Raw genomic sequence first — 26,452 nt, 5'->3', positions numbered from 1 at the left:
CTGGATAGTGAATAAGGAAAACTGGAAAAGACTTTATGCATTTGAATTGTAGTGTTTTGGAAGAATATTAAAAGTACCATGGACTGCTAGAGAACAAATAAATATGCTGGAAGAAGGACAGCCAGACAACCCCTTATAAGTGAAGATGGTGAGATTTCATATTATGTATTTTAGACTTATTAGCAGGAGGGACAAGTCCCTAGAAAAGGACATCATGTTTAGTAAAGTAGAGGGTCAGTGTAAAAGAGAAAGACCCCCAGTTAGATAGATGACATGGTGGCTGCAACAGTGGTTCAAACATGGCAAAGGTTGTGAGGATGGCGCAGAAATGGACAATGTTCTGTTTTGCACAGGATCACTATACGGAGGAGCCAACTCAATGGCATCTAACAACAAACATCCTTGGATTAGGCTGTCTAATGGGGAAGATGGGAAACAAATAAAATGCACTCATTCCAAATGATCAATGCTAAAGAAAAATAAAGCATAAAAGTCAATGGGAAAGTGAGGGGAGAGGATTTGCATTGTTAAGTTGGGGGGCCATAGGAGACCACAGTTGAGTAACTATCAAAAGGAAGTGAGGGGGTGAGGCTTGTGGATATGGGTTTGAGGAGTGGTGGTAGGGGGAATCTAGCTCTAGGCAAAGATCTTGAGGTAGGTGTTGGCCTGACATTGCTAGAAGGCTAATTTGTTTGAAGAAGATCGGGTCCTGGGGAGTAACATGAGAAATCTGAGAGGTCAAGGTGGGGAGGGGTCTATAACTTTCCAAGTAAGGACTTTGGGTTTTACACTGAGTGAGCAGGGAATCTTAGAGTCAAGGGGTGAGAGGATCTGACATGTTTTTTATCAGAATCACACTTACAGGGTTGAGAATAGACTGTTGTTGGCAAGGGCAGAAGCAAGGGATCTATACGGAGCTTCCTGCAATGGTTAGGACAAGTGAAGAGGGTGGCTTGGACTAGGGTAGCTACAATGGTGATGGTGAGAAAGGGTGAGATGTTTGATATATTTTGAAGGAGAGCTGACGGGATTTGCAGTTTCACTGGAGGGCTGGAGTTGTAAGCATAACTAGGGTGGGTTTAAGATGATGGAGAAGAGAGATAAGAGACAGGAAATATGGACAACTGTTTCAAAGGATATTGTAAAAAGACAGAAATGACTTAGTAGTTGAAGGGCGAGTCAGGTCAAAAACATTTAAGAAAAATAGCATCATGTTTGTATGCAAATGGAATGAAAGAGTTGACAGGGAAAGCATGAAAATTCAGGAGAGAGAGGGAGAATTACTGGATTCTTGTCATTGAGTACAGCCCTGGTGGCTCTGTGGGATAAGCACTGAATTGCTAACCACAAAGTTGGCAGTTCAGACCCACCAGCTTCTCGTCAGGAGAAAGACAAGGCTTTCTGCTCCTATAATGCCGTTGTGTGTCAGAATCAACCTCATGGCAGTCAGTTTTTTGTTTGGTTTTGTCATTGACTAGGTGACAATAGAGAGGATTTGGTACCCAGGTGCTGTGTTGGTGTTAGTTGTTCATAATAACAGCAAAGAAGGCAAGTAATTTGGGCATAGATATTAATAAGAGGTTAGAAGTGGTTTTGGGAGTCACATTCTCAGTGAATAGGAAACAAACTAAGAGTGAGGGATAGGTGATGATTGTAGAAGTCTGAGGACAGACAAGATGAAATAATCATCTAGGAGAGCGGGAGACTGAAGGGGCTACTCAGCTATGTGTGATGGTCCAGCAGCATCAAGAGTCTATTTGAGTTGTGGGGGGGTGGGGGGCGGTGTCATAAAGTCATAGTGACAACAGTCAGCTTAGCTGTGTTAGTAGTCTCCATATGCTTATCAGTGAGGGCGCGTATGTGGGGTTGATGGAGATTTGGATTTTACCAAGGCTATGGAGTCCTGGTGTGGTACTGTGGGTTAATGCACCAGACTGCTAAGCCATTTGAACTGCAGGGCCAGAGGTTCAAGCTCACCAGCCGCTCCTTGGAAACCCTATACAGGGTTGCTATGGGTTGGAACTAACTCGACGGCACTTGACAACAACATGGTCTTTAAAATTAAGAAAGGTGTGCAACAGGGTTGTATGCTTTTACCATACTTATTCAACTTCTATGCTGAGCAAATAATCGGAGAAGCTGGGCTATATGAAGAAAAACGTGGCGTCAGGATTGTAGGAAGATGCATTAACAACCTGCAATATGCAGATGATACAACCTTGCTTGCTGAAAGTGAAGAGGACTTAAAACATTTACTGATGAAGATCTAAGACCACAGCCTTTGGTATGGATTACACTGAATGTAAAGAAAACAAAAATCCTCACCACTGGAGCAATAAACAACATTCTTATCAAAGGAGAAAAGATTGAAGTTGTCAAGGACTTCATTCTTCTTGGTTCAACAATCAACACTCATGGAAGCAGCAGTCAAGAAATCAAATGACGTATTGCATTAGGCAAATCTACTGCACAAGACTTTTTTAAAGTGTAAAAGAGCAAAGATGTTAGCTTGAGGACTAAGGTGCTCCTGACCCAAGCCATGGTATTTTCAATAACCTCATATGCATGCGAAAGCTGGACAGTGAATAAGGAAGACCATAGAAGAATTGATGCTTTTGAATTATGGTGTTGGAAGAGAATACTGGAAATGCCATGGGCTGCCAAAAGAACCAAAAGATCTGTGTTGGAAGAAGTGCAGCCAGAGTGTTCCTTGGAGGCCAGGATGGCCAAACTGCGTCTCTCACACTTCAGACGTATTGTCAGGAGGGAGCAGTCGCTGGAGAAGGATATCATGTTTGGTAAGGTGGAGCATCAGAAAAAAAGAGGAAGACACCTCAGTGAGATGGATTGGCCAAGTGGCAGCATCAGTGGGCTCAAAAGTGGCAACAATTGTAAGGGTGACCCAGGACCATGCAGTGTTTCGTTCTGCTGTGCATAGGGTCGCTATGAATTGGTACCAACTGGATGGCACCTAACGACAACAACAACATGGTCCACCACGAGTCTGAATCAAGTCGATGGCAACTGGTATCTTGTGATCTAGCCCTACCACCTGTCTGAGATTGCCATACTATAAGTGGCATGTGTGTTGCTGTGATGCTGGAAGCTATGCCACTGGTTTCAAATGCCAGTCCGGCTGCCCATGGTTTCAGCAGAGCTTCAAACAAAACACAAAGGTCTGACAACCTGCTTCAGTTAAGATTGTTGTTGTTAAGTGCCTTCAAGCCAGTTCCGACTTGGTGGTGGTGGTTGTGTGCCCTGGAGTTGATTCCGACTCATAGTGACCCTGTATAGGGTTTATGAGGCTATGTGTAAATCTTTACGGGAGCAGAAAGCCTCATCTTTCTCCCGCGGATCCTCTGGTAGTTTCAAACTGCAGACTGTGAAGTTAACAGTCTGACCTGTAACCACTAAACTATCAGAGCTCCTTCCGATTTATAGCTACCCTATATAGGGTTTCCGAGGAATAGCTGTTGAGTTTGAACTGCTCACCTTGCGGTTCAAACTGACCTTATGGTCGAGTGCTTATCCTACAGCGCCACATCAGGACTCCTCAGTAGAATGTTGTTGTTGGTAGTTACGTGCTTTGGAGACGGTTCCGACTCGTAGCGACCCTGTACAGGGTTTCCGAGGCTGTAAATCTTTACGGGAGAAGAACGCTTCATCTTTCTTCCGAGGAACAGCTGGTAGAGTTTCGAACTGCTGACCTTGAGGTTAGCAGCCCGACTGGATTATCGTCAAGAAAACCCTATGGAGCAATTCTGCTCTGTGACACATGGGGTCGCCATGGGTCGTTTCTAATGGTATATGGAGGTTAGTGAGAATTTGGGAGGAAGGAGGGAAAGGCCCAGAGCTAAGTGCTGGAGTGTTGAGAGGGATATATTGTTGTTAAGTGGGGTACATATATCGGGGAGAAAGCCAGGGCCCCTATGATAATATTTTAAATAAAGTTCTTAAGCCAAAAGAAGGCAGATTTAACACACGAAAGCTTGCTAAGGGCTGCCACGCTTTAAACTAGTTTCCGTAGGGCAAGGGGGCCTAGAGATTGTTGGGAGACGGGCGTTCTGCTTCAGGAACCGCAGTATGATCTGGATACAAACCTCAGCTTCCGAACCAAGCGACCCTAGGCTGCTCTGAAGAAAGGCAGATTCGCGCGGGCTCGATCCTCGGGATCTCTCCCGGTGCTGGGATCCCAGCACCGCCTCCAGGCAGAGAGCAGGAGGGGAGAGAGGACCGGTTCCGAAGCTAGTGGTGGGATGGGTGAGCAGAGGCGAGCGGCGCGGGACCCGGTCTCGGAACACTCCTTTCGACGCTCTCTCCAACCGGCAGCTTCCCGCAGATACACGCTGGTTCTGACTTCTGATCTTCCCCTACTCTCCCCATCACTAACTTTTCCATCGCACGCATCCTCTGAGCGCTCACAGGGTGTCGGCCCCGGCAGGACGAAGCCATAAAGAGCGCTGCAGACCCACGACTGCGGGCGAAGATTGCTCCGCGCGCTTGTCTGGGGGCGGAGCTGTGCGGACAGCCGCGCCTTCACTCCGGACCAGGAGAGGGGGCGTGGGCGTGGGCGGGGACCGGCACCCCCACAGTTGCCCTTCTGATCCAGCCCCGCCCCGCTCTTTCCCTGTAGGGCGGATCCAAGCTGGGGCCGCTAGATGGGGGGTAGGCAGAGCTAGAGTCGGGTCTCCTCCAGGAGGTGTCTGGCGACTTCTCAGCCGAGACGCAACGAAGGCTACGGCCCCACTTTGGCGCGGCTGCACCCGCTTGGTCAGCGAGTGCCTACTGCTTGGTGCTGCTACTCCCGCCCTGCTCGCGTGCCTCTGAGTGCCCAGGGCTGCTGAGCCATGCTGTGCTGTCTGCTGGTGAAGGCCAGCAACCTCCCCAATGTGAAGAAGGATAGGCGCAGCGACCCTGTGGCCAGTCTGACTTTCCGAGGTGAGAATCCCGTGGCGGCTGCGCTGGTGCGGCCGAACCATCCCACCCACCGCGTGCGTTGGTGGGTCTGCGTCCCACTGTGTTCAGACCACAGGTTCTCCAGCAGTCCTACCTTCTGCTGAGGGGACAATGAAGAGGAAACAGAGCACCACAAATGCCTTGGCGCTTTGAAATTTTGGAACACTGAAAGTGCCCAATATGTTAAAGGTTAAACACTTTCCTAAGGCCATTTACCCAGAAGAAATCAAGTGCTTGATAGTGGGAATGCGAGTGGGTAGAAAGACAGGTGTAGAAGTGGGATAGGAACCAGGGCCCTTACAAACTGGGCGTATGGACAATGTCCTATGAAAGTTGTATCTTTATTTCACTCCTTCATCCTCCATCCTTTATGGAAGGTAAGTCATGTTGACCTTCTCTCCATCACCAAGAAAAGGTACACTTCTCTGGCCTTGACGTAAGGATTTTTGAGGGAGCTTCAAGAATATTTTTCCAAATCCAAAAAGCTTAAATGCCTACAAATTATTTTTAGAGGTGGGTGGTGGTTATGTGCCTTGGAGTCGATTCCGCCTCTAAGCGCCCCTGTACAGTGTTCCCGAGGCTGTAAGTCTTTATGGGAGCAGAAAGCCTCATCTTTCTATACCGCTGAACCGCTGGTAGTTTCGATCTGCTGGCCCTGAGATTAGCAGCCTGATTCGCTGGTAGTTTCGATCTGCTGGCCCTGAGATTAGCAGCCTGATTTGTAATCACTACACTATAGGAGCTCCTTATATTTAGACTAGCAGATCCTACCTGGGTTCATTCAGGTGCTTCAGTCTGTCAGTGAAGGACTGAGTGTTGTGATACTCAACAGGTTTCAGTGAAGCTTCCAGATTAAAATATTCCAGAAGAAAGACCTGGTAATCTACTTCTAAACAACAACCAATGAAAATTGTATAGACCACAATAGTTTTACCCATCTAATCAGCAACCTCATTTCTTACCTTTGCCATGGGGGTCACTGTGAGTCAAGCCCACTCAGTGGCAGCTAAAATCTCTGTTTGAAGCAGCAAAGGATTTACAGTCCTCCCCTATTCCACACCCCCTTCTTCACCAGGCACCCGTAACCCCCACTTCACGTCAGAGATTCCCACTGAAGGAAGTGTCTCAGGAGAGGGAAAGGGAAGAGGAAGGACCTGTCAAAAATGATGAGAAGGAACAATAGCTGTGAGTCAGGGCCCAAGTTCTGTATGCAGAGATAAATTAGGAGAGGGGAGACTGCTTTTCTTTTAGCCAGGAGGGGTAGGTTCCCTGGGATTCTGTGGAATTAGGAGCTACGTATATCACAAAAGATGGCCAAATGTGGGGAGGAAAGTGTCTGGAATTTTGTGAGGGTGTCTTAAGGGAGAGATCTTAAGCAATGACCCATGGTCTCCCAGAGCACCCTCCAAATAATGCTAGGTGAAAGACACAGTTTAGCAAAGTGAGACCTGTGTGTAAATTTTGTTCTTTGTTCTGGGACCATTTTGCATTTTATTTCTCTTTATTGTGGTAGAAAGCAGTATCTGTGACATAAAATTTGCCATTTTACGATATAATTCTGGGGGGCATTAATTACATTTAGGAGATCTGGTGTGGTGCTGTGGGTTCATAAACTGGACTGCAAAGTTGATTTGAACCACAGAGTTGGCCGTTCAAGCTACCAGTCACTCCTTGGAAACCCTATACAGGTTTGCTATGGGTTGGAACTGACTTGATGGCATTTAACAAAGCAACAGTTACATTTATAATCTTGTACAACTGTCACTACTATATGTTTCTAAACTTTTCCATCACAGCAAACAGAAAATGTGTACCTGAAAGTTGTCATTCCGCTCTCCTTGTCATTCCCAGTTCCTGGTAACTTCTTATCTACTTTCTGTCTGCATGGATTTGCCTTGCCTACATATTTAATATAAATGGAATCATGCACTATTTGTCCTTTTGTGACTCTTAGTTCCCTTAACATAAGGGTTTTCAGGTTAATCCATGTGGCAGGCCTTCATTCCTTTTTATGGCTGTGTTTTGCTCCTCTTCTGAAAAGTGTGAATCAGAACAATTAGAAAACATTGCTCTTTTCATTAACTGGTGACATGCCTGGGGGCTCACTAGGCAAATGCAAATATCCCTAGCTCTCCGCTCTCCATCAGCTGATACCTGTCTTTTCTGTGGAGAAGTTGTGGAGCTTCTTCTGGCTGGAAAAGAAGTGCCCTAAGGACACTGAACCCCAGGCTCCCATCAGCCTAGGTGCAGACTCTGCAACTCTGGTGACTTCACGGCTCTTTACTGGCTTCTGTAACAGTCTTGTGCTAGGTAGCGATAGCTATCCCCATTCTGCAGATATGGACTTGGGACCCCAGGAAAGTTAAATGGCATGTCTAGGCCAGTTGTTTTGGGAACTGCCCGAGTTTGGATTGGACAGTTCTGGGTCAGATAGATGACCGAATCTTTTGAGATCCCTTTTGACCACTGCCCTGGTCCAGGTACTTCTAGCAATGTGTGGCCTGTCCTCCTCAAACCTCTGCGGTCTCCTTTTTTCACAATGCTTTTTTATTTATTTGCGTGAAACCAGGGGTAGAGTGTTGCATCTCCAAGGATTCAAACTCTTGTCTTTAAAAGCCCAACTTTGATGCACGTTCTTCATGAAGTTACCCAGGATTCCCTTGATTGTCCTTAGTCTCTCTTCTCTGGATGTAGCAGTACCTTGTTAGGTTGGTAAGAGCACTTCCTGTTCAGCATGTACACTTGAGACTCCTTCCTTCAGTACCCAGGAACTCCTGAGAGCAGCAACCTGCCCTAATCACTTTGCTAGTCCAAGTGCTGAGCACAAACAGGTGCAGCCTCTAACCACCTGGAAGCCTCATGCAGTCCAGGGCAGTGGTCCTCACACTTCACTCTGCCTGACAGTCACCCAGAGGGTGTGTTTAAAACACAGATTCTAGGGTTCCCATTTGCAGAGATTCCCACCCAGTAGATCTGGAAAGCAACTTAGGAGTCGGCATTTTAACGAAGGTCATTGTTATAAGCAATTAGAAAAACTGCTTAGACCTTAGAAAAATTTGTTTGAAGTGTGATAAAAGTTGAAATTAATGTGCTCACTTGCTGAAGGGAATTCAAGACGGAGTTTGATACAAGGAGCTACTTAGAGAGGGAGGCCATTAGTTTGGTATGAGGGAGGCTGCTTAGGGAGGATGGTCAAGGCTGGGGTTTCTCAATCCTGGCTGCATATCAGAATCACCTTCTTGTTGTTAAGTGCCTTCAAGTCAGTTTCTTCTCATAGTTAGTTCCAACTCATAGCGACCCTGTGTATAGAGTTTCCGAGGAGTGACTGGCGAGTCTGAACCACCGACCTTGTGGTTCAAACCCATCTTTCGGTTCAGTGCTTATCATACAGTGCAACACCAGGACCACCTGGGGAGCTTTAAAAGGACTGTTAGCCCTTCCTGCCTCACTTTCTTGAAGCTAACTAGACCTTTGAGTTTTTGTTGCTGTTGGGTTAATTCTGATTCATGGCACCTCCACGTGTGCAGAGTAGAACTGTTAGTTTAATGGTTTTCAAGGACATAACGCTTGATAAGCAGATTGCCAAGTGTGTTTCCCAAGGCACCTTGGGGTGGATTATGAACCAACAGCCTTTCAGCTAGGAGTTGAGAATTTAGCAGTTTGTGCTACCCAGGAACTAGGGTGGGGCCCAGGCATAAGTGTTTCTAAAACGTCTCCAGGTGTTTTGACTATGCAACTGGGAACCACTGAGCCGAACTCATTCACATCTCAGATGGACTGTGGGCTGCCTGAGAGAAGCCAACTTGCACTATGTGGCCTGGGATGGCCACCCTTTCCTTGCAGTTGTTCTCTGGGTATTCCAGCCTCGGATGTAATTTCAGGAGCTGCCTCCCAAAATAGGCTATGAGTTCTGGGAGGCTGGACTCTGAGGACACGTTTCTGGTTTCCCTAATTAAGGTCATCAGGGTAAAGTCTGCTAATAATTACTGATCATTTCTTTGTTCTTGCACATATTCCAGAATAGGTTCTGTACATATTCCAGAATAGGACCATGGTATATATTTATGTGTGTGTGTATATGTATATATATATTTAATTTTTTATTGTGAATTGAGTGAAGGTTTACAGAGCAGATCATCAGATCTCATTCAACAAATCATATACTTTGCTTCATTACAATCATTACAGTCCCCTCCATGAACCGTCAGTTAATAGTATTTAACTCTTGCATTCCTCCATGTGCCGCCCACTACCTTCCTCTTTTCTCTGCCAACCTCCCTTTTGTTGGATATTGCCTGTCCCATCACCATGTTAACATGTGTCTACTCTCTACCAATGAATAATTTTCCCTCCTCACCCCACACGATAACCATCATAGAATGTTTCTTTTATTAAGAAAACTTTTCCTTAACTTTGCAAAACTGTGCTCTCATACAATGTTTGTCCTTTTGTGATTGATTAATTTCACTCAGCATAATGCCCACCAGGTATATCCATGTTATGTGGTGTTTTGCAGATTCATGGTTGTTCTTCAATGTTGGCTGGTTTCCCATTGTGTATATGTACCGAAGTTTGTTTAAACATTCTTCTTTTGATGGGCATTTGGTCTATCTCCAGCTTTTTTGCTATTGTGAATAATGCTACAGTGAACATGGGTGTGCATTTATCAATTTGTGTCACGACTCTCTTATTTATTTATTTTAAAGTTTTTATTGTGAATTGAGTGAGAGTTTACAGGGCAGATTATCAATTTTACATTCAACAAGTCGTACACCTTGTTTCATTGCAATGATTATAATTCCTTCTATGTACTATCAGTTAACAGTATTTCTCTCTATTCATTTTAGCTCTTTATTTATTTATTTTAATACACTCAGGCATATATAATAATTTAAACCACACCAAAGGGCACATATATTCTGCACACCTGCCTGCTGCACTGGACTACAAAATCGGTTTGAAACCCAAGGTTGACAGTTCAAACCCACAAGCCTATACAGGGTCACTATGAGTTGGAACTGAATCGATAGCACTTAAAAACAACAACATTGTGAATTAAGTAAATTCATAATAAAATATGTTTGAGATGTGGTTTACAGAGAAGATCATCAGTTTTACAATCAACAAATCATACACTTGGTTTTGTCTCAATTAATGCAATCCCCTCCCTGCAACAACAGTTATCCCACTTCCTCTCTGTGGCTCTTGTTTCCATTCTACCCTCCTTCCCATTCCTTCTCAACTTTGTCCTTAGGTAGATATTGTCCTTTTGATCTTGTATGATTGACCATTCTGAAAAATAGTAGTAGCTTATAACAAGATATTCAATGGTGAACATACCTTACTAGTGTTGCTCTCCCTTCTATATACCGATCTACTGCTTGGCTGAAAATTGGGCCAGAAAGTGAGTTCCTTTCCAGATCTGAAGGGTGGTCGAGGGCCATGGTCTGGGGTTCCTCCAGTCTCTTTCTGACTAGTAAATCTGGTCTTTTTCCCTTTTTTAAAAAATAATTTTGAGTTGTGTTTCACATTTTCTCCTACTCTATCTGGCATCTTCTAATATGGTCCCTTTCAGGGCAGTTGGTAGTGGTAACTGAACACGATCTAGTTCTTCTGGTCTCAGAATTGTGGTGACTGATGTTCACATGCTCCATTGGTCCATTGGACTAGTATATGCCAAGCGTCTTCAGTTTTTTTCAATCTTCTTTCTTCTATACATATAGAGACCAACAGTTAGCACCTTAGATGTCTGCCCATGAACCTTTAAGATCCCAGTCCTTACTCACGAAAGTAGGATATACAACATTGACTTTGTGGACTACGTTAATACCAACCGACCATGGTGTTCCCTGAGACTATGATCCTGATGCCCAGGCCCAGGAACTCATTGCCTTAACATGTCTTATAATATCTAAGACGTTTTCATCATTTTGCCCCCTGGATGCTCCTCTACATTCATAGGTGTGTTTGCAGCAAAGATAAATACCCGTGAACAAATATCCTCTTTCATACTCTTCTGTATTTGTGGGTATACTCCCATTCTCCCTCCCATATCTGTTCAGCCTGTGCATCTGTCCCGTAGAACACTGTTGTGTCTACCCACAGAGCACTGTTGTTCCAGGGTTGTGTATATAGCGCTATTTACCTCTATCTCCTTTAACCCTTGCATAGCTCCCTGTGTCTTCCCTTGACCTCATAATTCTTCTACAAACCTGCCTCTTCTTTTATATTGCCCTCCCATCACTGTGAGTTGGAACCGACTCGATGGCAGGTTAACATGTGATAGCTTTTGTTTCTTGTGGATGTATATAAAATAGAGGAATTGCTGGGTCATACCATATTTCTATTTCCAACTACTTTGAGAAACATACCACTTTCCACAGTGGTTGCACCATTTTACAATCCCTCCAGCAATGTAGGAGGGTCCCAGTCTCTCACCACACTCCCCAGCATTTATTGTTTTCTGTTTTTTTAAACTTTGCTATTAATGCTGGAATAAGATGTTATCTCATTGTTGTTTTGATTTGCATCTCTCTAATGGTTAATGATTTGAACCACAAGGTCGGCAGTTCAAGCTCACCAGCCGCTCCTCAGAAACCCTATACAGGGTCGCTATGAGTTGGAACCGACTCAATGGCACTTAACAACAGCAGTGGCTAATGATCATGAGCATTTCTTCATGTTTGTTGGCCTCCTGAATATCTTCTTTGCTGAAGTGTCTGTTCATGTCATGTGCTCATTTAAAAATTGGATTATTTGTCTTCTTGTTGAGGTGTTGATGTTTTCTATAAGTTTTGGAGAGTAGTACTTTGTCTGATATGTCATTGTCAAACATTTTTTTCCAATCTGTGGACTCTATTTTTACTTGTTTGGTCAAATCCTTTGATGCAATAAGTGGCTAATTTTTAGGAAGTCCCAGTCATCTGTTGTGTCTTCTGTTTGTGTGTTTTCAGTTATGTTTCATAGTGTATATATGCCATGTGTCAGACCTCCTAAGTTTGTCTCTGTTTTTTTTTCATTGATGATCTTTATTGTTTCAGGCTTTACATTTAGGTCTTTAATCCATGTTGAGTTCATTTTTGTAGATGGTGTGAGATCTGGGTCTTGTTCCATTTTGCTGAAATGAATTGCCAGTTTTGCCAACACCATTGATTGAAGAGTCAATCTCTTCCCTATTGATTCCATTTTCACGGTTTGTCAAATATCAACTGACCATAAGTGGGTGGATTTACTTCTGAGTTCTCAATTCTCTTCCATTGATCTATGTATCTTTCATTGTACCAGTACCAGGCTGTTTTGACTACTGTGATTGTATAGCAGATTTTGAGATTGGAAAGTGAGAGGCTGCCTGTCTTGTTCTTTTCTTTCATTGTTGTTAAGTGCCGTGGATTTGGCATAATTACCCTGTATAGGGTTTCTGAGGAGTGGCTGGTGGGTTTGAATCACCAACCTTGAGGTTCAAGCTGACCTTACAGATAATACTTTATCCTCAGTGCCACACCAGGACTCCTCCCTTTTCATAATGCTTTACATATGGGAGGTTTCTTTCTTTTCCATACAAGTTAGTGATTAGTTTTTCCATCTCTTTAAAGAATAATGTAGGAATATGAATTGGGATAGCATTATTTCTGCAGATTGCTTTGGGTAGTGTTGACATTTTCTCAATATTGAGTCTTTCTATTCTTCCATTTCTGCAAGTCTCATTTGGTTTCTTACAGTAATGTTTTGTAATTGTCTTTGTATAGATCTCTTGTTTCTCTGGTTAGCTTTATTCCCCAGTATTTCATTTTTTGGGAGGCTATTATAAATGGTATTGTATTCCTGATTTCCTTTTCAGAGTTCTCTTTAGTATTGTAAAGGAATTCAGCTGATTTTTGTATGGTGATATCGTACCATCCCACTTTGTTGAATCTCTCAATGAGTTCTAATAATTTTCTTGTTGAGTCTTTGGGTTTTTCTCTATATAGGATCATATCATCTACAAATAAAGAGTTTTACTTCTTTGTCCACTTTGATGCCTTTAATTTCTCTTTCTTGCCTTATATCTCTGGCTAAGATTGCCAGCACAATATTGAATAGAAGTGGTGATAAAGGACATCCTTGTCTGGTTCCTATTCACAAGGGGAATGGCTTCAGTTTCTCACCATTGAAAGTGATGCTGGATGTTGGTTTTGTATATATGCCCTTAATTATGTTGAGAAAATTCCCTTCTATTCCTGTTTTGTTGAGTAGAACTTACTCTATGGTATTTAACAAGAACAACAACAACATAATGCACTTAATCTTTCTATTGATGGGTATCAGGGTATAAAAAAACTTAAAAATATTTATATCCAACCCCATAAAGCTCATGTGCCTCCTTCCACCCCCTCTATCCACACAGCCATTGTGCAGTCTTATGAGGTCCTCTGAAACAGTGCCTTCTGGTAAGGAAGTGAACTTCCAGCCATCTTGGGAAAGAAAAGGATTCATCAATATATCCTGCTCCCAGTTACTGGGCACCTTTAGATAGAGAGAGCACTGCACTGCTAACAGCGAGGTCCACAGCTCAAACATTCCAGCTGCTCAGCACACACAACCAACTGGATGGCACACACAACAATGACAGCCACAATATGATCTATACTAGGTTTACTAACAGGCATTAGATGCAGTGGGGACAACAGACATAAGCACACACAGACATAGAAGTTATACTGTTATTTTGTATGTTTTCACAACTTGTTTAGGGAGCAGTAAGGAGACAGCAAACACCTCTGGGGTATTAATACAAAGGAGACTCATCAGAGGAGAGACAACTGAGTTGGGTATTAAAGAATCAGTAGGAATTCCCTAAATGTGCCAGTGTGGGGCATGGAGAAAAAGGAGAGGGGAAGTGAATTAACATTTAATGAGGTACCTCACCTCACAACAGCCCCATAGGGAGGCAGTATTATGACCCTCAGGGTCATCAGTTCGAAACTACCAGCTGTTCCTCTGGAGAAAGATGAGGCTTTCTGCTCCTGTAAAGATTGACAGCCTTGGAAATCCTGTACAGGGTCGCTATGAGTCGGAACCAACTCCACAGCACATAACAACAACAACAACAGTTGAAGAAACTGAGGCTGAAATGGTAAATGAATTTCCTAAGGTCAGAAGTTCTCAAAGTGTGGGCAAGGGCCCCCTGGTGGCGTTCCCAGGCCCTTTCAGCAGGATTGTTGTTGTGAAGTGCCCTCGAGTAGATTCCAACCCATAGCGACCCTGCATGGGGTTTTCGAGGAGCAGCTGGTGAGCTTGAACCACCAACCTTGCAGTTCAAACGACTTTGCAGTCTAATGCGTTAGCTTACAGTGCCACACCAGTAGGAGAGTGGGGTCACACTGTCTTCGCAGTAACACTGAGACAGTACCTGCCTTTCTTACTGTGTCAACAGCAGTAGAGACTGGAACTGCTGGTACTTTAATCCTAATCAAGACAGTCACACCAACACTTACTTGTCGGTTTTTTTTTAATCTTCCGCTAGTTGAGCTCTGATTTTTGAGCCATTGAGGCAAGGTCTAATGGGTACTATCTGCAAATTTGGGTGTCATTGTGTATCTCCCTTCACCTCATATCCACTGGATGCTTCATTCCCAGCTCTAGCCTTCTGTGGCTATGTTCTTGTCCATGGGCTCAGGTGTCCCCAGGTCTCACCACACTTTGGACCAACCAGCCCTTCCTCTTCTCTCCCTCATCTCTAGGTCAACAGGTTTCTGTGAACTGTGGTTGAACTTAGCCTATTTTTTCATTGCTGCCTTTCCCTCTCTTCCACTCACCGGTAGACTAATGTGGTCGCCAGCAAGCTTACATGCCTGCTCATGTGTTCCCTTTGAATTTCAGTCTTAGAGGGGGCTGTCCATGAAGTTTTTCAAGCCCCCTTGTGTTCTTTCATGATTTGTGCCATTCTAAAGCCCATATTCTTTTCCAACATCATTGATTTGCAACAGGAATGAGGGGTTGTTGAGGGTTCACCCTCTCCCACTGAGGAGGTTGATCAGAATCTATGGTGGACTCTAGTATTTTCAACTGAACTGCCCTAGAATCTTTTGCGTCTTCTCGGCCTCTTTCCTTCAGATGTTTCTTTCTCCACGTTTTTCCTTTGCTCTTTCTTTTTCTGATTGTTTCTCTCCTCCACATCCTTCTACAAGCTTTGCTTGCATCCTTGAACACTGTCTGCTTTCCTCCTCTTCTTTTCTGTGCTCTGAAATTGTTCGGGATTGGATGAGGGGACCCACAGGAGCTTGCACAACGGCAACAGGATAAGTCACTGGACAATGCTCAGCTTGGGAGGAAGACTCAGCATCCTAAGAGGTTTCAGAGGGTTGGGGGGCTTTTATAGCCCAGGTAGAAATCAGTGGTCATTGAGTGAGTTCCAACTCATGGTGACCCCATGTGCATCAGCATTGAACTGTGCTCCACAGAAATTCAGTGGATGCACTTTGGAGGTACCTTTGGGTGGACTTGAACTGCCAACTTTGTAGTTAGCAGCTGAGTGCTTTACCTGTTTTCAACACTCAGAGACTTCTAGTCGAGTTCTGATCATCCAGCCATCAAAGCCAGGTCAGGTGGGTACTATCTGCAAGTATGGATGTTGTTGGTGCATCTCCCTTCACTTCATATCATCTGGATGCTTCACTCTCTGCTCTAGTCCTCTGTGGCCATGTCACTGCCTCTGGGCCTAGGAGTCCTGGGTCTTGCCGTACTGCTGGCCAACCAGGTCTCCACCTGGGTTCACAGGAGTCTATTGAATGTTGTTGGACTTAGCTCTCAGCTTCATTGCTGTCTTTACCTCTCTTTCTCTCACTGGGGACCAGCGTGGTCACCAGCCAGAACACATGCCTGCTCGTGTTTTCCCCTTGAGTCTCAGTCTTGGAAGGGGATTTGCTCTGAGGGGACCTGACCACTTGCCTTGACGGCTCCCGGGCGAACAGGTTTCTTGTTCTTGTAGTAATCAATCAGACTGCCATTATTGTTTTTGATTTTTCCTGCCAGACTTTCTTTCAAGAAGTATCTTCTGTTCTTCTAGCCACTCCAGACTGGTCTACTTGTCCTTTCAAGTGGAAATTTCCCACCTCAGATGATTCTGGATGGGGTTCAGGATTCCACCTGTGGTCTTATGCAATGCAAAGGCTCCACAGGAAGCCTCTTTCACTGGGCAACTTCTAGCCCCCTTTAAGGTATTCCAATGAGTTATAGGCTGAAGATGGACTTATAAGTTTCTATTGTGATGTTTCTGGCTATTCCTTTCTCCCCCCCTTCAAGTGTCTATTTTACAGTGGTAGGCAAGGGAAACCAAGATTCAAAAGACAGCCAAGCATCTTAACATTATTCCTCTCTTTTACCCATTCAAACCATGCCTCAGTCGCTGTATCCCAGATCCCTGTTGTTCCAAGGTTGCACATACATCATCATTTATCTCTGTCCCACTCAGCCCATGCAAACCTGCCTAACTGTTCTCCCATCAGCCTTGTTCTTCCATTCCACTCCCTCTTCTTGTTGAACTGGTTAATATTTAAGATCCCATCCAAATAAAAGGTAAGTGTCTGAACACTTTAAAACATCCAGTGAGCACTGAATCACTTCTGATCCTGATGCTCAATGGAAAAGTCAACACTTTTAGTCCTTCCTGGTATGGTGCTGTAGGACAAGCACCAGACTGCTAACCATTCAAATCCACCAGCTGCTACTTGGAAACCCTACACAGGGTTGCTGTGAGTCTGGATCAACTTGATAGCAACAACAACAACAGGCCTCCTGTGAAGTCCTGGTATAGTGTTGTAGTATAAGCACTGGACTGCTCACCACAAGGTTGGTGATTTAGATCCACTGACCCTTCCTCAGAAACTCTGTATAAGGCTGCTATGAGTTGTAATTGACTCGATGACAGTTAACAACAACAACATGTCTTTGTGAGGTGCCGTGGTGGCATGGTAGTTTAAGCACTCAACTGCTAACCAAAAAATTGGCAGTTCAAACCCATCAGCCATTCAGTGGGAGAAAGATGTAGCAGTCTGTTTCTGTAAAGAATTCAACCTTAGAAACCCTATGGGGCATGAATTGATTTGATAGCAGTGGTTTGGTTTGGCATCTCTCAAAGCAAAGCATTGCAGAGCAAAACTACTAAGTGACTTGTCTCTTTTCTTTGGCAATATCTCTTTTTTCAGGTGGGTTAGTTTGTCTTCTTGGAATGGTCCTCTGCTTTGTGTAATGGGACACTTTGATCTTATCAGACCATTTGATGGCCCCTCTAGAAGGGACTATGCAGTATTTCGTTCTCTTGAGAATAGGGTTGCTATAAGTCAGACTGACTCAGTGGCACCTAACAATGACAACAAAGAGGGAGGTCAGAAGTGTTGGTGCACATTCCTTGTTCTGGAATGCGTTTGTGCAAAGTCTTCCATGTACCAGGGGGCTGCAGTCTAGCCCTCAGCCCCAGGATCTTGTGAAATGATCTCCTTGCTCATAGTCATAGGGCCTGAGAGTTAGGGGAAGGTCTCCTCATTGCTTTCCTTTTCAGACATCTACATGTTTATGCTCAAGACTCTAGAGGAAGCTCCCCCTGTGTGTCATCTGGGGCAATATAGGTCAGGTTTCAACCATCACAGTGTTATTTCTTCCTGTTGTCTACCCCAAAACCAGTCTACCCTTCCTTAGCCCAGCCTTCATGATCCAAACAGAGCTGCACTAAGCCAGCCTACTTCAGGCAGATCCATTCACAGCTTTAAATGGTGAAGGTGATTTTTTAAAAAATTGAGGTAAAATTCACATAACGTATCCATTCCTAGTTATATACCCAAAAGTCATGAAAGCAGAAACTCAAAAAACCACTTGCGCAGCACTATTTACAATAGCCCACAGGTGGAAACAACCTAAATGCCTACCAACATATGAATGGATAAACCAAATGTGTTACATCTGTATTATACAATACTACTTAGAAAGTAGGCGAAATGAAGTCTTGCTACATGCTATTTTATGGATGGAGTTGAAGAGAGATGCTGAGTGTAATGAGCCAGTCACAAAAGGACAAATAGTATATGACCTCACTTATATAAAAAAACAAGGAAAGGCAAATGTATAGAGACCAAAGTTTATTAGTGGTTACCCGAGATAGGAAGAAGGGGGTTAATGGTGATGGCGAGCTAATATTACTTAAGGGAAGGGTTGTGCAACTGATAGTTGTAACTGCTGCCAATAAATTGTCCAGCTGTAAAAAGTTGAATTTAGCGAAAGTTGTGTGATAGCTATATTTATAATAATGCCAAAAAAGTAGCTGCTGGCATTGATTTATATACAACCGAACACTTCATGGGATTTGATTTCTTAGTTTGGAGGTTTAAGGTCTTGGTTTCATGGGACTTCCTAGTTATTTGGCCTACTAACATGTTTAGTGTTTCTGCCCTACTTTCTAATCTATTGAATAGTGTCTGGGGTCTTAAAAACTTACAAACAGCACAACAATTGGTTTCTATTCATCTGGAGTAAGAGAGAAAGGAGAATAAGGAATAGGAGGAGACTATGGAATGTGTGGCTAATTGTCTTCTTTACCATAAGACCAAGGAGCTCTGGTAGCATGGTGTTATGAATCGGGCTGCCAACCTCAGGGTTAACAGTTCGAAACCACCAGTTGTTCTTCGGGAGAAAGAGGAGGCTTTCTGCTCCCTTACAGATTTACAGCCTTGGAAACCCTGTGAGTCGGAACCGACTCCATGGCACATAACAACAACAACCATGAGACCAAACAAAATGGATGATGCCCAGCTACCATTACTGAATATGTTGATCAAAGATTCCATGGAAGAATCCTAATCAAAAGGGAGAACACGAAGAAGAAAATTTCAGATTCTCATGGAGTCACAGATACTGGCTGAACCCTTGAAACTGTTGTCCTGAGATGGTGGCGACATGTTGTCAAGGTGGTTCTGACTCATAGTAACCCTGTGTAGGGTTTCCTAGGCTGTAAATCTTTACAAGAGCAGAAAGCCTCATCTTTCTCCTGGATTCGAAGTAAAGATCTTACGGTTAGCAGCCCAGCACATAATACACTTACACTAGTTGTGGTGGTGGTGTGCTATGGAGTTGGTTCCGACTCATAGCAACCCTGCGTAGGGTTTCTGAGGCTTTAAATCTTTACAGGAGCAGAAAGTCTCATCTTTCTTCCGCAGAGCATCTGGTAGTTTCAAACTGCTGACCATGAGGTTAGCAGCCAGACTCGTAACCACTACGCTACCAGAGTAGGACTCCTTATAAAGTGCCTGGCACCTAGGTGGTGGTGGGAAACAAGTCAGGAATAACAATAACAAATTCACAAAGAAATCAGCGTGTCTTCTTTACAACATCTTCTGACTGCGTTGTTGTTCCTTAGCCCCCAGCTGAGAGAGAAGCTGTGTGTTGACATTAGGACACTGGCTGGGGCTGGGCAGCACTCTCAGAGGACCGACTGGCTTTGTAAGGTCTCCCTTTGCAGCAGGCAAGCTGTTGTGTGGGTCTCAGAATCTAACTCCATGGAAGGTGCAGGCGTGGGATCTGGCTCCCCACACTCTCTTTGTGTCTCTTCTAGGGGTGAAGAAGAGAACGAAGGTCATAAAGAACAGCGTGAACCCTGTGTGGAATGAGGTATGTGAGTGTTTCCACCCTCTTTCCTTTTCCTCTGCTGCCTCTGCAGGGACAGGTCAGGGTGGCCCCTGGGGAGATGAGTTTTTCAGTGGCATCATGAAGGAGGAATAACTAAATCTTCTAGGCTCTTGGAACCTGGGAGGAGGCTTGTGACCTGGCCTGGTAATGGAGACATGGCTCTAGGATGGAATGCAAGGGGGAAAGGAGTAAGAGGCCTTTCCTTACAGTTCCCTCAACTCTGGCCTCTCTTGCCTGTCTTGTCTCCTTCACACAGGAGGAGCTAGCTCTCTGCCCAGCGCTCACTTCCTCCCCTCAGCCCTCCCAGGTTAATCAGGTCTTCCTGGGGCTCCTCCCTTTCCTCCCCCTTCCTGCATGTGACTCCCTGTATGGTCCTGGGGCACCCAGGTAGGCTGGTATGGAAGGGGTTGGAATGCCCTGAGGAGGATCATTGGGTCCTGGCTGATCCTATCCAAGTGGCAGTTACCCATGCTGCCCACCAGGGACTAGGCTTCTGGAAGAGCACTTAAGGATCCTGCAGGGTCACCTGATACTATCTCCAGCTGTGTGTCCTGGGGATGGGTTGGAATTGTGTTGGTGGAAGTGAGTCATGGGGAATTTGACTTTTCTTTTCCACTGCCTCTCTTCTCACTGCCCCCTCTGAAGCTCTGGGACCCTGGTATTCATCCATGTACCTATCCTCCATTCATCCACCAACATCACTCATAGATACTTGCTCAGTGCTGTGAGCAATGTGTTGAACCAGATACAGTCCTTTCTCCTAGGAGGCCACAGACTAAGATGCCTTTCTCCTTTTCTCCTAGGGTTTTGAGTGGGACCTCAAGGGCATTCCCCTGGACCAGAGCTCCGAACTTCAGGTGGTGGTCAAAGACCATGAGACCATGGGGAGAAACAGGTGAGGTGGGTGAGGAAGGGGTGCTCTGAGGCCTAAAGGTGGGTGCAGACTCTTCCAGGTTCCCTTGGGGACTTGGATGCACTTGCTTCTGTGGGCCTGACCCCCGGGGGGATGCTGGGCAGAAGCCTGGCTGCAGCCTCAGGCAGACACCTGGGGGTGACTGTGAGACCTGTCTGGATTCAGGGAAAGCAGGAAGAGCTAGAATCATGTGTCTGCACGTTGGCACAGATGGCGTGTGCTCCAGGGACTAGGCAGAAAAAGGGTCCCTATCTTCTGTTCCAGCCCAGAGGCTACTGTGGACGGGCTCCCTCTGCCAGGTGGTGGGCAGTGGGCACATCCAGGTGGTGGGCAGGGACAGAGGGGCTGCATCTAGCGGGAGCTGTTGAGGAAGATGTCATGGAAAGGCACTGGAGGTGAGGTTTATGGCTTAGAAGTCTTCAGAGTAATCATTGTTAGCACATTTGGGGCCTTGTTTTCTGCGTTATTTCATTATCTAATGGGCAGGGTTTTCTAGGCAGGGAGAACAACAGAGCAAAGTTGTGGTAAAAGCAGGTAGCAGGTCCTTTCATTGTCCTTCAGCTCCTGGACCTCATACATGGTGGTGGGGTGGGCGAGACCAGTCACACAAGACCTGTTGGCTGTGGGTATGGGGTAGACTGGAGACACAGCCTATGAGCCCCACAGTGTGGACTGAAATGTCAGGATAGGAGTTTGGTGGTCCCTGCTGGGCAGGATGGAAGCTGTGTGGTAGGTGCCTGAAGGGGTAGGTTCGTGTTCTTGGTGCCCTTTCCTGAGGCCTGGGTTTGCTGTTTTGTGACCCGATCGGAGGGGAGCTTTTTTTTTTTTTTAATGTTTTATTGTGAATTATGTGATGGTTTACATGGGAGAACATTAGTTTTACATTCATCCTATTGTATATCGTTTCATTGCTATGGTTACAATCCCCTCCATGTATCATCAACCAACCAAGGGGTATATCCTATAAGCCTGCCACCCCCCTTCCCCCAGTCATCAGCACACAGCCCCTCTCCCTCTCTGGGTCTAAAGTCCCCAGCCTCTCCATCTCTCCACGTCATCATCTCTGCCTCCATCTCAGGCATCACTGCTTCTCTGGGTAGGGTCCCACTCTCCGCTTTTCTCCCTTCAATGTCCCAGGGACCTCCGCTCCTAAACTGTGAAGTTAATCACTCCTCTCCTTGCTACAAAACATCTACCTTTACATTTCCAACCGTCATAATCAGTCCTGATAACAATTATTCACTATTGTATCACAAGAGACATATCCGCATTTCATTTCATCAGCCCCGCCTAGACAGATTATATACTACTCAGTGGAGATTCTCCCTTCCTTCACGCCCTCTGGATAAAGGTTCTGTAGGGGAGCTTTTGATTGCAATTGGGTCAGCCTATGTTGGGGGTCCAGGCTGGGATGTGGGGAGTGGGGAGGCCTGACTGTTTTACTTGGAGAAAGCAGGAAGGAAGATTCAGGGACCTGGGCAACACTGATGAGGGACATGGAAAGTTTGAAATTTTTAAAAGCTTGGGAAAAAAACCCCAACAGCTGCTGTCTACTTGGGACCCTGCTAGCCAGGAGTGCCTGGTGTGTGGAGGGCGGGGCACTTTCTCTGGGCCCTTCAGAGGTGGCGGGAGCTGCAAAGTGTGGTGTCCCTGAATGCTGCCTAGAATATCCTGGACCTGTCATGTCCAACTCTGGACCTCAGCAGCCCTCCGCCTGCACATGAAGCATGGTTTAATTCATTGTAAGCTACCCTCAGATAATAGATATTTTGTGGAAACAAGGCAGCCTGTGGCTAGCATGAGAGGCCAGGGAGGGAGTGACTTGGGGCTGGTTGGGAGGAGGGCTACTCAGACTGAGTTGGAGGCAGGAGAAAGCTTTAGAGAGCCCAGAAGGTGCAGGCAATGTGTGTTGTCCAGGCCCTATGAGAAGACAGCCTGGTAGGGGCCTCAGATGCCAGGTTGAGGATGATAATAGCATAACTGCAACAGTGCGTGCTTTCCTAGAACTTCGCTGAGTCTTTGCATATAGTGTCTTTTTTATTATTCAGGTAGACATTAAATATTATTATAGATGTCATCATTATATGTGGGGAAACTGAGACCCTTAGAGACTGGTTTTCCCAGAAGCCAGTCCTGGTAGGGCTGGGATAGGAGGGTGGGACTTTGTACTCATAAGCACTGAGTCTTCTATGCATCTCTCTTGGAGGCTCCTGGAACCCCCAGGTGGGTGCTGGGCCCTTCTGGAGAGTTCACTTTTCCTGGTTATGCTGAAGTTAAGAAATCTGAGTGAGGAACTTGCCTGCCTGGAGAGTCTGGTTACTGCAGGCCATGCAGAGGAAATGCGTGTTTCATTTCATGATCACATTCAGCCTGGCTGGCCCTGTAGGGAGATGACTAAGATCACAAAGGCACCATATAAGCAAAGTTCCTGAGCCTGTTTTGCATCAATTCAAGTGTCACCTCAGGGTGACACTCAGCCAGTGTCATGCATAGGCTCTTCTGACCCTGTGGGCTAGAGGTCACACCAGGAGGCAGGGGCATTGTACTTTGGGGGTCCTCCTATTGGTTTTATGGTGTCCTTTCGCTCCTGGGGAGCAGTCTGCTCCCTGGAATTGTTTCCCAATATGTTCAGTTAACTGCAAAGCCAGTTTGCTGAAAACCAGTTCCTCAAACATCTACTTCACATTGACTAAATGTTCAAATTCCACTCAGCCACTCCCCCTGCCAGAGTGTCTCCTGTGAGTTCACTACCCGTACCCCAGAGACTAAGAAGCAGATGAACCAAGAAGTTTCATGCTGGTTAACACTGTCTTCCTTTCCCTCCTGATTCTACCTTCTCCCTCCTTCTGTTTCTAGACTTCCCCTGAATGCCCCGTTCACTATCTTCAGTCTCATGCTTTGCACCTTTGTCTCAATTGTCTCTTGCTTTGCTTCTTTCTCCCCTCCATTTCTTCCTCCTCCAACACCCTCACCTCCATTCTCCTCGCTCCCTTTGACTTCTGGGGAACTGACATTTCTGGGTTTTCCCAGATGACTGAAGTGAACCCATCATTAGACCAGACTGGTCTAGTTTGGCTCAGAGAGAGATCTTGGTGAGCTGTGCATGCCTCAGGAGGGGGCCTTATTTGGGTATTGGGAGTGTGTCTCCAGACTCCTCAGTACTCCACCCAATCCAGGGAGAGGAGCAGCCCCAAGCCTCAGGAATCCCTGTGCCAGCTTCTGGGGGGCGTGGGATGGTGAGGGGTCAACTTTGAGTCAATAAAATGAGGATTAAAACGCACATAAAAGGAAACTCTGCTCCTATGAATGGGAGGCACCTCGGCTAACCCAGCTGGACAGGATGCTGGAATCACAGATGCTGGAATCCTGTCCCGGACACTGGAAAACTTTTGTTTACTCTCGGCTCCTGGAAGAGAAACTGGAAGGGAGGCCACCCTGATCTTTGGCCAGGTACTTGTGCCAAAGTCACACATTTTTCACCCTGGGACGTTAATTAACCATATTGTTATTGTTAAGTGCTGTTGAGTCAGTTCCAACCCATAGAAACCCTGTATAGGGTTTCCGAGAAGCCGCTGGTGAGCTTGAACTGCCGACCTTGGCTTTGCAGTCTGGTGTATTAACCCACAGCACCACACCAGGACTCCAGACGCTAGCTTAGTGGCTATTAATCAAGGCTATACAATAGAATCACTGGGTCCACTTTTAAATGCATGAATGCTTGTGACCCACCCCAGAGAGTCTGATTTAATTGGTTTGGGGGTGACAGTGGGTCATGAGAGCCCTGGAGGCTCAGTGACTAAATATTTGGCTGCTACTTGAAAGGTGGGTGGTTTGAACCCACGCACCACTCTCACAGCCTTAGAAGCCCTCTGGGACAGTTCTGCTCTGCCTTATAGGGTTGCTGTGAGTTGCTATGGGTTTGGGTTTGGGGTGGTTGGGTCATCATGAGCTCCTCAGATGACTCTATTGTGCAGGAATAGCTGAGAACCAGGGATCCTGACTCGAGCCCAGCTGTTGCTGATAGAACTTTCTAAGATGATGGAAGCAGTCTCTCTGTACTGGCTGGTGTAACTGATGAACTGCATTGTAATTGTTTCTTTAATTTAAATTACTCTAAATCTAAATTTGAATAACTACACATGGTTGGCTACTATGTTAATCAAGGCAGCTGTAGACATGTGAAACAGTGTTCCCACCAGGGCTGGAAGTTTTAAAAAGTACCTCTGGCCAGGCTGCACACCAGAAATGAGAACCTCCAGAATAGGGAATAGGTATCAGTACTTTGCAAAGCTGTCCAAGCAATTCCCATGAGCACCTGGGTTGAGGAGCCTTGCTGTCGAGCAACCCTGAAAGGAATTGTTCTTCGTTTTTCTCAAGGAGTAGCTGAGAAATAAATACACACGATCACTCTTGTAACAGTTTACAAATGTAATTGATGGAAATAACCACCACATAGTAACAGTAGCTCAGGTTGTACGTGGTAAAATTGTTAAAGGAATTTTAAAGCTGACAGAAGAATCCTGTTGATAGCTGCAAACACTGGCCCAGGACAGTTGGACTTGATAGGAATAATTCCACAAAAGGACACTCAACATTTCAGGGAGCTCTCTTTGATAAGTTTGATGTGGACCCCAAACTAAAAAAGATCTGTGAGCCGAATCTCTGTTGTGAAATTTACACAGAAAATAATTATTCCTGGTAATTTTGGTACAATAAAAATAAAAATAGTAAGGAAAACAAACAAATAAACCCCCGTCTCCAATGATTTTAACTTAGCTTTATAGAAAACCTGCCAATGAATTAAACCTAGGGGTCATTGAGTCAGCTCTGATTTATCATGATTCCGTGTGTGCTAGAGTAAAACTATGCCCCACCACTATGGTTTTCAATGCCTGAGTTTTCAGACATAGGTCACCAGGCTTTTCTTGTGAGATTCTTCTGTGTTGGCATCTGGGCATGTTAACTGTTTGCATCACTCGGGGACTCCATCAAAAAATTAAATTATGTTAATATAATTTGTTCTAGAAAATGCCTTTCAGTGGAAATGAATTAACATATGTGTAATTTTGATTGAAATAGTTTGCAAATATCAACATGTAAGCAGAAATCTCCATGGGGTCAAAATACCACCATCAAATTGTCTGATACTCAGCTTGACCGCAGTGAGTCTAGCCACTAGTAAGTCCTAACTAGATCTCAGAATAGGATGGACAGACTTAATAAATAAGCATATGGTGTGGTGGTGCAGGTGGTGGTTCTCCGTTTATCATGATGTTATTTATTGGTTCAGTTGTGAGGATCTTTGTTTTCTTTACATTGAGGTGCAGCCCTTACTGAAAGCTGTAGACTTGGATCTTCAGCAAGCATATTGCACAGGTTGTTAAAGAGTCTTCTTCCAATCCTGATGCTGCGTTCTTCTTCAGACAATCCAGTTTCTCAGATTATTTGCTCAGCATACAGATTGACTAAGTATGGTGAAAGGATACAACCCTGGCACACACCTTTCCTGATTTTAATCCAGCCACTGTCCCCTTGCTCTGTTCTAACAACTGCTTCTTGATCTAAGTACAGGTTCCTCATGAGCACAGTGAAGTGTTCTGGGATATCTACTCTTCAGTTACCCATAGTGTGTTGTGGTCCTTACAGTTGAAAGCTTTTGTTTAGTCAACAAAGCACAAGTAAACATCTTTCTCACATTTTCCTTAAGATGTATAAAAATCAATGACCAAACCTGCCACAAAGGGGAGCACCAAAAATGTTCCTTTCCCTGCGCTGCCCTCCTTCAGCCCCAGCTGGTTCAAGCCCCACTGATCCAATCGCTGCTTTCAAGTCAGGCATGTTTTTTTTTTTTTTAATTTAAGGTTTTTATTGTGGATTGAGTGAAAGTTTACAGGGCACATCATCAGTTTCACATTCAACAATTCATATAAC

The 26,452-nt window shown here is 45.1% G+C and overlaps 1 protein-coding gene across 14 annotated transcripts in view; it reads left to right on the top strand.

Annotated features, from left to right (window-relative positions):
• DYSF (dysferlin) overlaps nt 1–26,452 on the top strand; it is a 328,923-nt gene that overhangs the window by 12,573 nt on the left and 289,898 nt on the right. For 7 of the 14 annotated variants that reach the window (XM_006862905.1, XM_006862901.1, XM_006862902.1 and 4 more), the window contains exons 1-3: nt 4,713–4,938; nt 19,535–19,590; nt 20,412–20,503. In XM_006862905.1, coding sequence (XP_006862967.1) covers nt 4,848–4,938; nt 19,535–19,590; nt 20,412–20,503 — 239 coding nt within the window. In that variant the 5' untranslated portion in view covers nt 4,713–4,847. Of the gene's footprint in view, nt 1–4,712; nt 4,939–19,534; nt 19,591–20,411; nt 20,504–26,452 lie in introns of those variants that run through there. The other 7 variants (XM_006862906.1, XM_006862903.1, XM_006862904.1 and 4 more) reach the window with 1 other exon arrangement.

This window comes from Chrysochloris asiatica, unplaced genomic scaffold (genome assembly GCF_000296735.1).
Source record: "Chrysochloris asiatica unplaced genomic scaffold, ChrAsi1.0 scaffold00052, whole genome shotgun sequence".
Classification (NCBI taxonomy): domain Eukaryota; kingdom Metazoa; phylum Chordata; class Mammalia; order Afrosoricida; family Chrysochloridae; genus Chrysochloris; species Chrysochloris asiatica.
The sequence above is the reverse complement of the archived record's forward strand: the minus strand, read 5'-3'. Positions and strand labels throughout refer to the sequence as shown.